The 16,016-nt window shown below is 34.0% G+C and overlaps 1 protein-coding gene across 1 annotated transcript; it reads right to left on the bottom strand.

Moving 5' to 3' along the window:
* Positions 1-3,661: 3,661 nt before the first annotated feature.
* LOC140439472 (transmembrane protein 87A) lies at positions 3,662-15,650 on the bottom strand. Its single transcript, XM_072529398.1, has 4 exons — positions 15,456-15,650; positions 15,340-15,400; positions 15,183-15,286; positions 3,662-9,845 (listed from the first exon to the last, which is right to left on the bottom strand). The coding sequence occupies exons 1-4, from the start codon at positions 15,555-15,557 to the stop codon at positions 8,586-8,588; spliced, it is 1,527 nt and encodes a 508-aa protein (XP_072385499.1). The 5' UTR covers positions 15,558-15,650; the 3' UTR covers positions 3,662-8,585.
* Between the last annotated feature and the right edge of the window lie 366 nt (positions 15,651-16,016).

The following is a 16,016-nucleotide window of genomic DNA, read 5'->3' as shown; positions in this document are numbered from 1 at the left end:
GGTTCACAAATGCTGTTGGTACTAGAGAGGCTTTGTTCTCAGTACAAGTCTTATTCCAGAGATGCAGAGACGTCAACTGCGACGTATAAGCATGTCTGGTTGATTACGAGAAAGCGTTTGATCGAGTACAGCACGCCAAGATGATGCAAATACTAAAAGAAGCAGGAATTAACAACCAAGATCTGAAAATAATTAGAAATCTTTACTGGAATCAGACAGCAAATCTCAGAGTTGAAGGTGAACACACTAACTATGTGAAAATCATGCGTGGAGTGAGGCCAGGCTATATTTTGTCTCCTCTAATCTTCAATCTGTACTCTGAAAGAATATTTATCGAAGCTTTACACGAAACTGAAAAAGGTATTCTACTAAATGGTTACCGGCTAAACATCAGATATGCAGATGACACCATAGTATTTGCGGACAACTTAGAAGACCTATAAGCTCTTATGAACAAAATCACGTATCACGGTCAACAATATGGACTCAATATAAACGTCAAGAAGACAAAGCTTATTATCATAAGCAAGAAAAGGATAACAGAAGGTCAACTCTACGTCAACCAACCCCCTGTAGAAAGAGTGACGCAATACAACTACCTATAGCAGATATGATATGATATGACTTATCATTAGTGAAATCGTATCTTAATCAACGCAAAGTTAGACGAAGAGTTCAAATATCGACTTTAGGTTCTACTCACGGTCACGTTATGTGAAAACCAAGGACTTACAGAGTCCAATTGCTTGTTTACTTTTCATTATGAGCAGTTCAGTTAAAATATCTTCGATTAAGAATCCAGTGAAATATGTGTTGTGACTGGTTTTCTTATTGTTGAAGGGGTGAAAGCGACTGAAAATCATCAAGAGATCACCAAGAAAACCATGGGGACGGAGTGGGATTTAGAGCATTTAAAGTGGGCGGCATAAACATTGTATTGTCAGCATATAATTTGTCGATCTGATGTTGTTGACAAGAATTCCATTGATTCACGTTCCAATGCTTTACAGAAAATATATTCAGATTATAATTTGAATATCATTGGTGAGAGAATACACCCCTGTCGTACACTCTTCTGAATACTTATTTTGTCTGACAGGGAATCTTTGAGTTTTATTCTTGTCGTTTGACCCCAGTGTAATCTTGATATTTTTTAAATATCTTGATAATCAATGTTTAATTTTTTTAAGATTGTCTTGTATCATGGCAATCTTTATCTCCTCTGCAGCAGCGCGGAAAAGCTGCACAGATGTTGTATTGAACCAGATCCTGAGGTTTTTTAACCTAGATGTTCTTCTTCCTGGACCTCGTTTTCCAAATATTTTTCCTTGCAGGATGGCTTGAAGGAGAGCATATCTGAATTCATTTCGCATATGTCCGAAGAATTGTAACTTTCGAGATTTGATGGTGGTCAGTACCTCTCGGTTCTTATTCATTCTTCTGAGGACCTCCTCATTTGTGACTCGGTCAGTCCACGAGATCGTAAGCATTCTCCGATATAGCCACATCTCAAATACTTTCAGTTTTCTGCACATATCTTCGTCCAAGGTCCACGATTCAACACCATAAAAAAGGCCAGAGAAGACGTAGCATCGCAGCATTGTTACTTTTGTATTAAGAGAGAGGTTGTGACTCTTGAAGAAGGCCTCGATCCGATTGAAGGTGGAGATCTAGCTTTTTCGATGCGTGCTCTAATCTCCTGGTTGTTGGTCATTCTTCATTTATTATGGGGCCGAGGTAGTTGTATTGCGTCACTCTTTCTACAGGGGATTGGTTGACGTTGAGTTGACTTTCTGTTATCCTTTTCTTGCTTATGATAATAAGCTTTGTTTTCTTGACGTTTATATTGAGTCCATATTGTTGACCGCGATACGTGATTTTGTTCATAAGAGATTGTAGGTCTTCTAAGTTGTCCGCAAATACTATGGTGCCATCTGCATATCTGATGTTTAGCCGGTAACCATTTAGTAGAATACCTTTTTCAGTTTCGTGCAAAGCTTCGATAAATATTCTTTCAGAGTACAGATTGATTAGAGGAGACAAAATATAGCCTTGCCTCACTCCACGCATGATTTTCACATAGTTAGTGTGTTCACCTTCAACTCTGAGATTTGCTGTCTGATTCCAGTAAATATTTCTAATTATTTTGAGATCTTTGTTGTTAATTCCTGCTTCTTTTAGTATTTTCATCATATTGGCGTGCAGCACTCGACCAAACGCTTTCTCGTAATCAACCAGATATGCATATACGTCGCAGTTGACGTCTCTGCATCTCTGGAATAAAACTTGTTCTGAGAACAAAGCCTCTCTAGTACCAACAGCATTTGTGAACTCGAACTGGTTGGGGGAAATTTGACTTTCACATAGCTTGTAGATTCTCTTATGAATTATCTTTAGAATTCTCGTACTTAACATTAACAAATGTCTAAGTGTAGTCAATGGAACAGACAAGTATCTTGGTTGATATCTGTGCCGGTATATTAAAGGCAAACTTTGATGTTGATGATGTTTCACTTTCACATTTGTTATAAATTCTAATCATCACAGTTGGTATGACGGGACTTCTTTGGAATCGTGACAAAGGTGGAGATGAATAAAGTCTTTTGGAATTATTCCAGTTATAGGGTTGGGATAAAGTATAGAATCAATTAAATATATTTGAAACAAAAAAGACACTATTCATGAAACTTTAAACTTAAATACAATAACGCATCTGGCTCCACCTATTTTGTTACTACACTACTTCTGGTTTCACCGGAAATATCATCAACTTATTTAATTTAAATGGGGCTGTATATTTTTGCAGATTTTAAAACAACTTCATATTCCTAATTGATACATACCAATTTTGATAAAAAAAATTTTCTTAAAACGAGAAATGAATCACTTTATAGTTAAACAATGAGTAATTTTAAAAATCACTTTAAATATTCAAAATGTTCGCCTTCACCTCCTGTGTGCACCTCCACAATGTGCAAGTCAATTATTATTAAATTCGTAAGTCACTCTTTCCAATACTCATCCACATATTAGTTCACATTCATCAATAAAATTCTTTGTTTCAAATCCTGCAAACATGTTGATCGCCTAATGCAAAACCGTGATTTTAGGTAACCCCAAAGAAAAGAATCTAATGGATTAAGGCCCGGAGAAAGAGGAGGCCACTCTATGGATGCCCTACGTCCAACCCATTCATTCCACCTTGTCGAAGCCAAAAATTTTGTGATAACTGGCTATTCTGTTTAAGTGCCGGAATAATTTGATTATTTCAACTACTCTCAACATATTTGATTTAAATGGGACAGCCATTTGAACATTTGAAGTGACTTTTTTAAATTATTATTCTCACTGTTCTTGGGAAATAAATGTACCTATTTTTCAATTGTAAAGTGATTTGTTTTAACAAATTTGTTCTACCAAACTTGGTATATCTAAATTAAGTTGAGGGAATTTCAATTAAAACCGGAAGCGGAGTAGTAGCAAAAAATGTGGCATTCGATGAGTTATGTGTCATTGTTCTTGCATGCAAAGTTTCCTAAATATCGTCTTTTTTGTTTCCAAGATACTTGGTTCCATATTTTAACCCAACTCTGTATACAATTGAACACGTCCACCAAAACTGTTATAGATTTAGGATTGGTATTGCTAAATAATAAACAGATTGTAATAAAGCTATTTATTTTACACATATTTATAAATATTTTACATTCTCGTTTGAGGTAAATTCAACTAAGTATAAAGTTCACATCCAAGTGGCTGTTGAGTTTTGGAAACTCAAAAATATTCAAAGCGTATTAAATCAAATATATAAAACTTTGATATATCTAAATTTTTTAAATTTGAGACATTTTTACTTAAAATAATTACAGTGTCCAGGTTTTAGAGAGAACAATGAAGCAAAAAAAATCTTACGCAAGGTACGATAACAGAACATAAAATTTATATTACTTGGAATTACGAGCCATGTATTTAAAATTCGGACTCGTATCAGAATTTTTCGTGTCCATAAATTTGCCGGAATAACGCAAATCGGCACTACGGAAACATTAGACCATATTTACGTTTCAGTGTGGGAAGTTAAAATGCCTCCAATTAACGACCTACACTCATAAATAAAGATTTAATAAAAACATCAACGAAACAGTAAAAGGGAACATATGCCCGTAACTTAATCGGATTCAATCACTTCAAATTGAAGATATCATCTGATTATTTGGTTTGGAATAATTAAGCCACCTTAAGTACAGTCTCGATCTAGCTCCCAAGAATTAACACGTTTCTACATTTGAGATATAGTATCTAACTGGTTGCTGCCACGAGGACAATATACTAAGTGGACATTTAAAAAAAAGGCTGACCTCTATGAGAGTAGGATTCAAAAGCTGACTATACTAGCACAGAAACCAAAATTTGAACTTACTGCGGAAGCCAAGCCTTAGCAATAAATAATTTCAATATTCAGTAGCATTGCAATTGCGAACGATTTGTGTTGTGCTTAAAATATTTGAATATTATTTTCAAGGAATTTTATCGAAAAAGGACTGAGACAAACGTAGTGTTATTAAAGAATAGGGTCGATAAATAATATTAAACGTGTATAATTATTTTAAAAATACGAGAAATGAAATACGCTGTTAATAGTAAAAAATAAAACCGCTGAAGCAACAGGTAATGTATTTAATATTAATTGTTTGATATTTAAACCTGTAAATTGATGATAATTTATTATTTATAAAGATCAACAGGCCTTGAAGGTATACGGCTAAAAATACTTTTGTTTTAATTATTTTAATTCCATTTACTTTTTTTATTCCAGTTTTCAATGTTACTTCTTTGTCAATCTTCCCATACGCTGCTCTCCTACCTCTTTTTTGGTATACTTTTCCTTCTCTTTTGTAATGGCTTTATTGAGGGTACCATTTTCGACATATTTATTTTCCCATTCTTTCGATGTGATAATTATCGTGTTTTCTGCGCTTTTATTATAGTCGTTATTTTTGGCTCCTTACATAACTGTTCTATTTCCTTATTATTTCTTCCCCACTGACCTACTAGTTCCACACTTTATATTTTTCTCTACCATCTTTCTATAACTTTTTCTTCTTCAAGTATCGTCTCCTAATCTGAGGTTGGATCACCACTATCTTTATTCTATCTACCACTGCTAGTAACTACATTTAAACCAGTCTCTTCAATTTTTTAACAGTGAGATTCTCCTTTAATACATCCTCCTCGCCTTATATTTCCCTGTATTATTTCTGAGAATTTCATATCGCTCTCCCCTCATTACATGTCCCAGATATTACAACTTTCTTATTTTTATTGTGTTTATTTTACAAACGTGTTTTTGCTATTTCTATCCTGGTTCTTATTTGATCATTATTTTCTGTGATCCAGGTTACCAGAGATTTGTATTTCGCTGGCGTATGTAGCTGTGGGTTTTCTTTTATTTTGTCATATATGTGATCATCCACAATTTCATGGTTTTTTCCATTACTACTCAATAACTGGTATATAAAACATGGTTTTTATTTACCAGTTCTGTAAAATAATTTTATCGATTTCTTCCAAAATCCGAATATCCCTTCGTCATTTTTCATATATGGGTTTCTTCGTAGAAAGCTTACCTGTTTCTACATGTTCAGTCTGTTTCAAATTTGGATTCCTACAATACGAGCCCTAACAACTAAATGTTCGGACAAACGAAAATTTGTTGAAAACGATCATCTTCACAACTGCTTATTAAACCAAAGAACGATATTAATAATACATTAAACTCTATCATTAATAACAAAATATTGAAATGGTTCGGTCTCTATAAACTTTGGATTGCAGCATTGGCGGCAGAATAAACGAAAATGTTGCAGAAATTACTACTTTAATATGAGATTACATCGTCACGCGCCTTTACAACCGCTGCAATTTTGTCTGGCATTGTTCGTACTAATGATTTACTCAACTCATAGTCGAAACTATCCCATAATTTACCTAATTTACTCTTCAAATCGTCGACGGTTCTCTGAGGATCATTACGCAATTTCTGTTTCATCTTATGCCACAATGTCTCAATATAATTAAGGTATAGTCTCCAAACTTTTTTTTTTAGTTGTCTAAGCTGGAAAGCATGCAACACTGTTCTGCTGAAATATAAAATTCGAGTCCGGGTAGAGATCGTGGAGCACTTGGTACAAGACTATTTTTCAAAATTTCTTGAAACTTTAATTGCTGCGTTTATTGTGCCTTCTACCACCTTGTATCTTCCTACACGAGCTGATGACACGCATCCCCAAATCATAATCCTTTGGGAAATTTCACAGTTCTTTTGAGGCAATCTTTATGCAATGCTTCATTTTTACTTCTGATAACCCGTTCTATATATGTATATTTTTACTAGTTTATTTTGAAAGCTCTATATTTTCTGCGGCTTTCAAAAGTTTACTATTTGTTTTTTTAATTGACTTCGCTGAAATTATTTTTTTTTTCGAGTTACAACCATACCTTTTATTTGCATCCTTTTATTTTAAACTATCTAATGTATATCCTAATCGTAGTGGGGGTTTCTATAAAATCTGTAGAATCATCTACTTTTACCTGTCTTACATTATTCTAGTATTTGCGTTTTAATCCTCTGTAGACTAGCGAGCAAAAAAAATCGACTCGCTCGATGAATTGCAGTTTATGTTTAGTAATTTTATGCTGTGCTACTTTAAATTAAAAAAACTAATGCAAAAAAATATTGTCTATTATATAACTTCCAAAAATAATTGTTTTATGGAAATTGGCAACGTATGGTAAAATTTGCCTCCTTCTGTGTGGCATAGGGAATGTAGCAAATATTGTAACGGGCATATTCTACGCAATGTAGACGTCTATGAATTTGCCGGTGGTCGTCTCAGTCGCTTTTCAAACGTTGACGTGTGTGTACACTTCGAAGTGCAGTAAGTGAGTATTTTACAAATGGATACTTCACCAGTGAAGTCGGCCCAAGTAATTGCATTATTACAAGAGGGCTATAGTCAGAAGACCGTCGCCCTTCACCTACTTATGACGCAGTCTGCAGTCTCAAGGGCTTACTGTCGATACCAGGTGACCGATAGCTACATAGGCGATGGCTTCATGATAAAGCTCGATGTTATACAGCGATAATTACGGAAGATTATCTGGCCAATACCAATCTAAGAACAACTGACTGGCCTCCATTACGTCTGGATATAAATCTTATCGAGCATCTTTGGGATGAGCTCAAACGGAGGGAGAGGAGGAAATACTTGTTTTATGTTTTGGAAATGTTTTATGTTAATTTACTTTTATATTCATTAAGTAATGACTTTCATATGTTTTCTCACATACAATATTAAGTAACTTTATAAATATTGGTGTCATTGTAATAAAAATTACTTCTGTTCACAATCTTTTACTTCTAATTTTACATATATGTAGATAGACACTTGCCAAACAGCGTACTCAAAAAATACAACTTATTTTACTTTTGAGTCGATTTTTTTGATCGCAAGTGTAGTTCTCAAAATATCAAACTCTCGAACTTAATTTTCTCGGTAAGAGTTTTTTGATAATTTCTCGATGATCAGTGCATCAGCCGTTTCTTGTTTAATATACATAGCAAGTATATATTTGTGCGTTATTTTTTTACTATTAGAAATATTGGTAGCTTAAAAGTATCTAGTACACAGAAAAAAAAAAGATTTATTAGATTTAGAGACATACATTTATTTCCTTTTTTCTGATGTCCACAGTTGATGGCGCATGTGTATTCGCGTCTACTTCGTATTAGAAATATGACTAAGGGCCACGTTTTTCTGTCTTCGGACTTGTCTTCAGCATGCCACTATCTGATGAGATTTCAAGTGGATAGAAACATCTCAAACTATGGCAGGAGCACAGACTTTTAGTCAGCAATGACAGGGGATTGATGCCGTTTAGATACGTAATATCGCGCCTCTCTATTGTGAACCATCTAACTTGTGATCTTCCTACCTGGCAATTGTCCTCATTTGATATCAAATCCCCGAATCTATCATGAGGCGTCAAAGCACCAGAATATTTTTTTAATATCGCAAACTAATGTTACTTTTATCCACGTCCCTGAAAGTTGCGAAAGGTATTAGCAAGACTAATAGTAAGTATTAACTATATATAAGTTGCCAAATGATGTAGATTTTATCTGAACTGTTATTTTGGCACACAACAAATTTTATGAAGAGTTGAGTTGGAAATAACGTATTTTTATGAATCATATATACATGTCTGATACAATGGTGTAGATCTATAAAGACATATTTGTTCTTCAGAACAGAGAAATTCTGAAGTTATGTATAATTGGGGTAAAGTATGTGATAAAAAATTAGATTTAAATACTTAACCTAGTAGAATCTAAAATACTGACTGGAGATATAACCAATTATTTACTTTCTTCACATAAAACACATTTCTATTTACACGTTCCTGTTCTCACTTACATCTTTAAAGTCGTTTTAAGTAAAACAAACTTCAGTCTTTTCACTTTCACTTGCACAATGCGTTAAGGAATATTTAAAATATAAATAAGTACGATGATGGCAACATATTTACTGCATTTTCGACACTTCAAACCTAGTATTAACAAGTTCTTCATCTGAATCTAAAATAGGAAGTGCAGGATCACTTTTGACATTTTCTTCCAACCACTTGAGATCATCATCTATTGAAGTTCTTTGAGAAGAATTATTTTTAGGGTGGTGGACTCGGACTTTTACCCCATAAGCATCGTTTACAAGCTGTTCTTCCTCATCGGCATCATCACCAGTATCCAAAAGAGGAACAAAAGCATATCTTTGATTATTATTTGTTGGCCTCCATAAGATCATTATGACTAATAATAACAACGAAAAGAGGATGTGCCAATATGCTTCCTCTACCCAAATATCTTTCCACACAACCAAGCAATCGACAAAATGATGGACTTTGATACAATATAACATGAAGAACACTGAAGCCAATACAGAAAAAATCAAAGTGTTGGTAAAGTGGCGGTAAAGGCTTAGTTTAGTTTCATTTCGTCTTAATCTCAAAGTTCTGGTAGTGTTAACTAATGCTGAAAATATCCACCAGCAGATGGCAGAATCCAACACGGCAAGTGGTACAGATGCTACTAAAATATCTTTGCTAGGATTACTTTTTTCTTTAGTTATTCTTAAATATGCTTCAGAGGCAGCTAAAAAGAAGTAAAGAAGGCCAACCCCTACGACTCTATGTAATGTAGCTCCTAATCTAGGTTTAACAATACCAAAACCTAAACTAACTATCACTACAAGAATACGAGCTAAAGTTCTTTTAGCACAAGATATCCATTCCGCAAATATCATTGTTCCTTCAGCTCTGATTCCTGAGTTATTAATGTTTTGGTATTCTGCATAAAAAGTTGCCTTTTCCAACATTCCCAATAATATTACGCCTCCAATCCAGAACTGAACTCTTAAAAGATCTCTCCATTGCGAAAACGATAGAGTAAGCCATATTAAGCCCAATATTACATAATAAACACACATAAAACCATAAAAAGGTAATAATGGCCACTCAGCAGCTGAAAGATACCCATAATCGTTTTTCATTTCAATATGAACTCCAACACTATATTCGGACATGTTTGAACTAGAAACTTTTAAAGCTAGTACATAGACACCATCATGAGTTACTGTATGAATTGGTTGTTTGTCACTGTGTTTTTCTGATACTGATGGCGTAGCTGGATTTTCTCTAAGGAAAATGTTGTCATTGCAGTCGTATTTTTCACTAGTATGATATATTTTCGAAGAATTCCTAAATTCAGGATTCGGCGAAGATATTTCCTAAAAAATAAAAAAACACATTGAACTTATATAGGTTTTCCCAAACAAAAAAGTTTTATATATATATATATATATATATATATATATATATATATATATATATATATATATATATATATATATATATATATATGAAAGTAAATGATAGCATTTCAATACGAATTCCACCATTGTTCCATACATGTTTCGAGTTATTCAACTCCTCACCAGGAACACTTGTGACAAAAAGAAGAAGAAATGACAGTTGACGGAAGAAAAAGAAGAATTGACAGTTGAAACGACAACTGACAGTTGGCAGTTGTCATCTGCGAACTTGTGACGTCAGTAGGCATGACAGCGGTGAACATAAAAAGATACGGCTTTTTCCGAGAAATTTACCCATGCCCAATCGACCCAACATTTGCCTCCACAAGTGTTCCTGATGAGGAGTTGAATAACTCGAAACACGGGTAGAACAATGGTGGAATTCGAATTGAAATGAAATCTTTTACGTTCATTTAAACGTATTTTCTCTACATAAACAGTGAAAAAATAGTGTTTTTAAGGGTAAACTGTAGATGCATGTCTGAGTGAAAGGCTATTCCTAGCATTGTCACTCGGCATTTAACATAGATAAGAGGGTCATTTAATATTGGTCAAAATAGTGTATGCGTCACATTCTTGAAATTATTGTCGGTTGTAAATATTCGTAATATGTATTAGTCACTTCTGAGTAGCCAATAAGCAATAAACGAAATTTTGTCACGTCAAAAGAAAAAACTTCTTGATAGAAAATGCTTAAACGTAAGCGTGTTGTCCTTTCTATGGAAGATATATACGATATTAATAAACTGTTAGAGGAAGGTGAATCTGTAACCAAGTTATCCAATGAGTACAAAGTTGGTAAATCTACCATTACGGATATAAAAAAGACGAGCATAAGTAACTTTATATCCCAGCTTGATTCTTCTAATGGATCCACAAGTCGTAAAACTATGAAATTTGTCTCAAACACGGATTTAAATGATGCTGTATATAAGTGGTTTACTCAACAAAGATCCCAGGGAGAACCTATTTCTGGTCCGATTCTGTGTGAAATAGCAGTTCAATTTAATGAAAAACTCGGAGGTTCGTCAAATTTTCAAGCAAGCACATGCTGGTTAAAACGATTTAAGTCGAGACATGGCATTCGTGAGCCTCAAATGCAAGGAGAAAAACTATTTGCTGATTCAAAATAAGCCTAAGTGAATTACTGAAGGAAGAAAATTACGCACTCGAAAACGTTTGCAATGCAGACGAAACTGGGCTCAATTGGAAAGCTTTGCCAAGAAAAATTCTTGCGTCACGGCGTGAATTAGCAGCACCTGGACCTAAAATAAGAAGGATCGTATCACTGCCTTAGCTTGTGCTAATGCTACTGGCAGCCACCGATTGCCCATTCTTGTTAACGGTAACTCCGGCTTTGATATTATTGAGTGCGCTTTGGAAAATTTCTTCAGAATATAAGTTAAACAAAAGTGGAGATAAAACACATCCCTGTCTAAATCCTCTACAGCAGCGGTCCGCAACCTTTTTGATATTGCGACCCCAAAATTAAAAAAATGGTTATGAGCGACCCCAGAAAAATCAGTAAATTAACAAGTGCAAAGGTGGGTTCACGACGAAATTAAGGTAAACTTCAATTATCCTCCATGTTGTACTTAGCTGTTTTTATTTCGGAAATTATGTTGAAGATTATTTATTTTGGATAGTAATATTAGAGTAAACTATGCATTTAACATAATATTATTTATGATGGCATTAAATGAGACAAGCAATTATTTTTACATTTTATTTTTTTAAAAAATAGGTACATATACGTAAGTTTACAAACTAATGTGAACATTGTGCTTGCACACTTGCAGTCAGTATATTAATTCTTGGTGATATATTATCAGAAAGAGATACCCTCAAATCAGGTTCTATGTTAAGTCTGGAGCGATATTTTGTTTTTATAGCAGTCAATGTGGAGAAAGCTGTCTCGCACAGGTATGTATGTAGATGCGAATGGCAGCAATTTCAGCAGAGATGTTTTGTATAACAGTGGATATTCCTTTTCCATCATTATCCAGAACTTGGATAGATCCGTGGTTTTGAAAATATATCGAAGGCTTTCATCATACAATAAATCGATCAGCTGCTCCTTTTCTTTTAAGTTCATCTTCACAGTGTTAAGATCACAAGTGAATGGATTAATTATCCATTGGTCGCCGTGTGACGTATCTGGGAATCGTATTATGAAGTCTTGCTTAAGGCTTGTAAGATGCATGATGATTTTGGTTTTAATTTTTTCTTCGAGTTTTATATTGTTTTCTTCAGAAAATTTCATTCAAACATCTCGTAGTTTTCAGCACTGATTTCGTCTATCCACAAACTTATTTTCCTACAAAAAGCTTTTATTTTGTTAGCCAAAATCAATACATTTGTACTCTTCCCTTGCAACGATTGATTTAAATCATTAAGTTTTTCAAAAATGTCCGAAAGATAGCCAACTGTTGCCAGCTAATTTCCATTCAAGAAATATTCCGCTAGCTTTGGTTCCCGTTCAAGTAGAAATATTCTGATTTCATCTTTGAGATCAAATACACGTTGGAGTATTTTTCCACGCGTTAACCACCTGACCTCCGTATGTAACAGTAGATTTTCGTATTTTGATCCCAATTCGCGACACATTATTTTGAAAAGGCGATTGTTCAATGCGTGAGCTTTAATAAAATTTATTATTGTTACGACTTGTTTCAACACTTTATTTACATCTGGTTGCAATTGTTTTGCTGTGAGAGCTTCACGGTGAATCATACAGTGAATAAAGCCTACGTGAGGTGCAATCTCAGTTACTTTTGCTTTAAATCCTATTCGGCAGCCGGTCAATGCAGTTGCGCCGTCTGTACACACAGATACACAATATTCTCACTTTATATCATGGATTTCAAAAAAGGTATTAACTGCATTAAAAATTGCTTCAACGGTTGTTCTTCCTTCTAATCCTTGACAAAATAACAAATCTTCGCATATGTCGTTTTCATATCGGTATCGGATAAATATCAGAAGTTGAGCTACATTAGCTACATCAGTGCTTTCATCCAGCTGAATAGCATAATAGGGACTCCCTTTCACGCGGTCTATAAGTTGTATTTTGATATTATCAGCAAGTAGATTGATACGACGATGAACAGTGTCACTTGATAGTGGAATTTTTTTCAGTACATTGGCATACTTTTCTCCTTGCATGATCGAAACCATTTTCATTGCAGCTGGTAAAATGAGCGTCTCGCCAATGTTGTGGGATTTATTAGTTTTGGCAATCAAAAAGGCAACCTCGAAAGATGCTTGTAATGCTTTTTGGTTAACTGTTGCGTATTTTGAAAATTAACCTGCTTTGACGTTAGTTTGTTGGTATGTCGTTTAAAATAAAATTCATCTTATACTTTAACTGTGAATCATTAGTTTCTAGGTTCCGGCTTCATGCTCTCGTTTGCCAAAAACCTCCAAACAAACAACTCACTATGGACGTTGTTCAAAATTAAACACTGTACATTTAAAACCAAACTGGGTGTATGATTCTTTAAAAATGCGTTGACGCTTCCCAGTTCTCTCCGATGTAGCTGTTGATTGTTTAGTTGAAGTTGAAGCGTCACTCTCAGTATCGATGTGTACAATAGATGTGGCTGTTGAACGTGAAATGGCTCTACAATCATCGCTGTTATGACTAATACTTATAGTAGTGGAACTAGATGTTGCTCTGCTTTCATCGATAGTAATAACACTATTAGTACTTGAAGTGGCGGCATTGTTTTCACGACTCATATTACTCGTAACAGTAGTTGTCATTGTAGAATCTGAGGCGACATTGTTGTCAAGAACTATATGTTTAATTCTTTTGTGTTGTGATGATGGCAGGACTTCCGCCACCTGCATCTTTAGATGTGCGTTTTATTAGCCACTTATCCATTGTTAACTGCAATAATAAATACGTATTAAATTATGGTTTTGATATTCAACCCACGCGTCCAACATGGCCGCGCCGCGATGATGCCTCACTTTATTTTCTTTTATTTATTTATTTACTTAACGGATATACCATTTTTACCATCTAAGTATGAATACACAGTTACTTACCATGTGCATGGTTATCCACGAGAACATTAATCTTCTAAAAAAGCTTTCTAGAAATCAATTTAGTACCTATAAATATAGAGGCTTGTATTTGCAATTGACAAAGCTGCGATGCGTACGCACATACGAATAGAACTGACTGAACAGACAGACTGGCTGCCGGCTCGCCGGAGTGGCTAAACTGAACGAAGAAAGAGTGATCCGCGGTGTTGGCGCGGGCCCGGGAGCGGGCAGGTTGTGACGGGCGGGACTGGACAGGACGTACAGTGGTAAGTCATAATTATTTTCGATTCTCTCCGTTTTAAGGACATTGTGTAATTGTGTAAGTAAAGAGAGGTTATATTTTACGCATAAACCTTAATAAAATTCGATAAGTACAGGACCTTGTTGACTTTTTTGACGACCCCATAAAGATCTTTCGCGAGCCCAGGGTTGCAGACCGCTGCTCTACAGAACTTTATTTAATTGATGGAGGTTGTTAATAAACTGCATGTGAATATTTTTTTGTCTAAATATTACTTATAAGCATGTATGCTTGTGTAGTAATTTCCAAACACTGCTAGTAAAAATTTACCCAACATAGCAAAAAATAACTACTAAATTTACTAGACATTTGAGACTGGGATCAGTCAACCAAGTATATAATTAACAAATATAGTAAACTGTCCACTGACGTTCATCAGCCTTTCACTGAATCATAAGTTTTTCAGAAACTAAAATTTTAAAATAACAACCAAACTATTGGGAAATATGATAACAAAAAAAAAACAAGAAAACTAAAAGTTCATTTAAAAAAAATGGCATAAAAAGTTCATGAAGTGAACTAGGACCAGTTAATAATCAATTGATCAATCACAAATTATACACCTAGGATTCAGAAATTAAAACATAAAAAGATCATTGACAGGAGCCAGACAAAGTAGTTGTCAATGCTTGCCTCATGCTTTAAAACTTGCTTATAACAAATTTATTAGTAATATTTGCATAGCAGATAACTGAAGAAAATTTTGGATAAGTTAAAGGTTCAATATGTAAATAATTATGGCCAAGTTGCTATTAATATTAAACACTATAATCAACCTAGGGACTACCTATGTTTGTATTGAATAATTATCAGTATTACTATAAAAGTCTAGATAAGAATATTTATTGCTTTTACATTCTTATAATGTTATAACATTCAGTGTTCAGTTGTGTACAAACCTGTCTAATTTCTGAAAGAGCATCTCGTATATCCCAACAAGCAGACTGTATAATCGCTAGGCTTATGTCAATTTTGGAATCATGAAATTTTGAATCACAATTAACTAAAAGAAAATTAATTTTGTTTAAAGGAACATTTACTTATCAAAAAACTTACTTCCTACTGTTATTTCAGCTCCTTTATATAAACTTTTTGATAGATATAAACTACTAGCCCCCTAAAACAAATAAAAATGATAATGTGGCAAAAACACATAAAATATTTTTACTTACCGCTGTTAAATTCTCGTTCCATTTGCCTTCATTTGGAAAAGCATTTACTGTGGCCATGAACAAAATAATAAAAATTAACGAAGAAATTGACTTCTTCAACATTTTATAATTTTTTCTCAAAGTTCCAATATTTTAAAAATAATTTATTATCACACATTAGAAACGTCTACTTCCCAATGTGTTGACATATGCCGACTGTCAGTGTCAATTTTCCAGTGTGTGTTTTAGCGTCTACAACCATGAAATTTACAGATCATTTAATAACATTTAAAGTATTTTTACAGAATAATCTGTGGTATTTTGTACAACTGGGTTTTCTAGTAATACATAAATTTCTTGATCATTTTTTTTATAAAACCAAAAATAAATTATAAACGTCAGCGGTAAACTAATATATTTTTAAATATATTTAATTTTGGAATATAAAATCACGGATTTAAAGGAAACACTTAATGAACTTTATAAAACCAATCTTATTGATTAATTTATATTTTTTTATACGAATCTAAAAAATATATTTTATAAGTAACAAATAATGGGGTGAACACTAGAGGACAGCAT

This window comes from Diabrotica undecimpunctata, chromosome 4, assembly GCF_040954645.1.
Source record: "Diabrotica undecimpunctata isolate CICGRU chromosome 4, icDiaUnde3, whole genome shotgun sequence".
NCBI lineage: Eukaryota > Metazoa > Arthropoda > Insecta > Coleoptera > Chrysomelidae > Diabrotica > Diabrotica undecimpunctata.
This window is presented reverse-complemented; position numbering and strand designations above follow the sequence as displayed.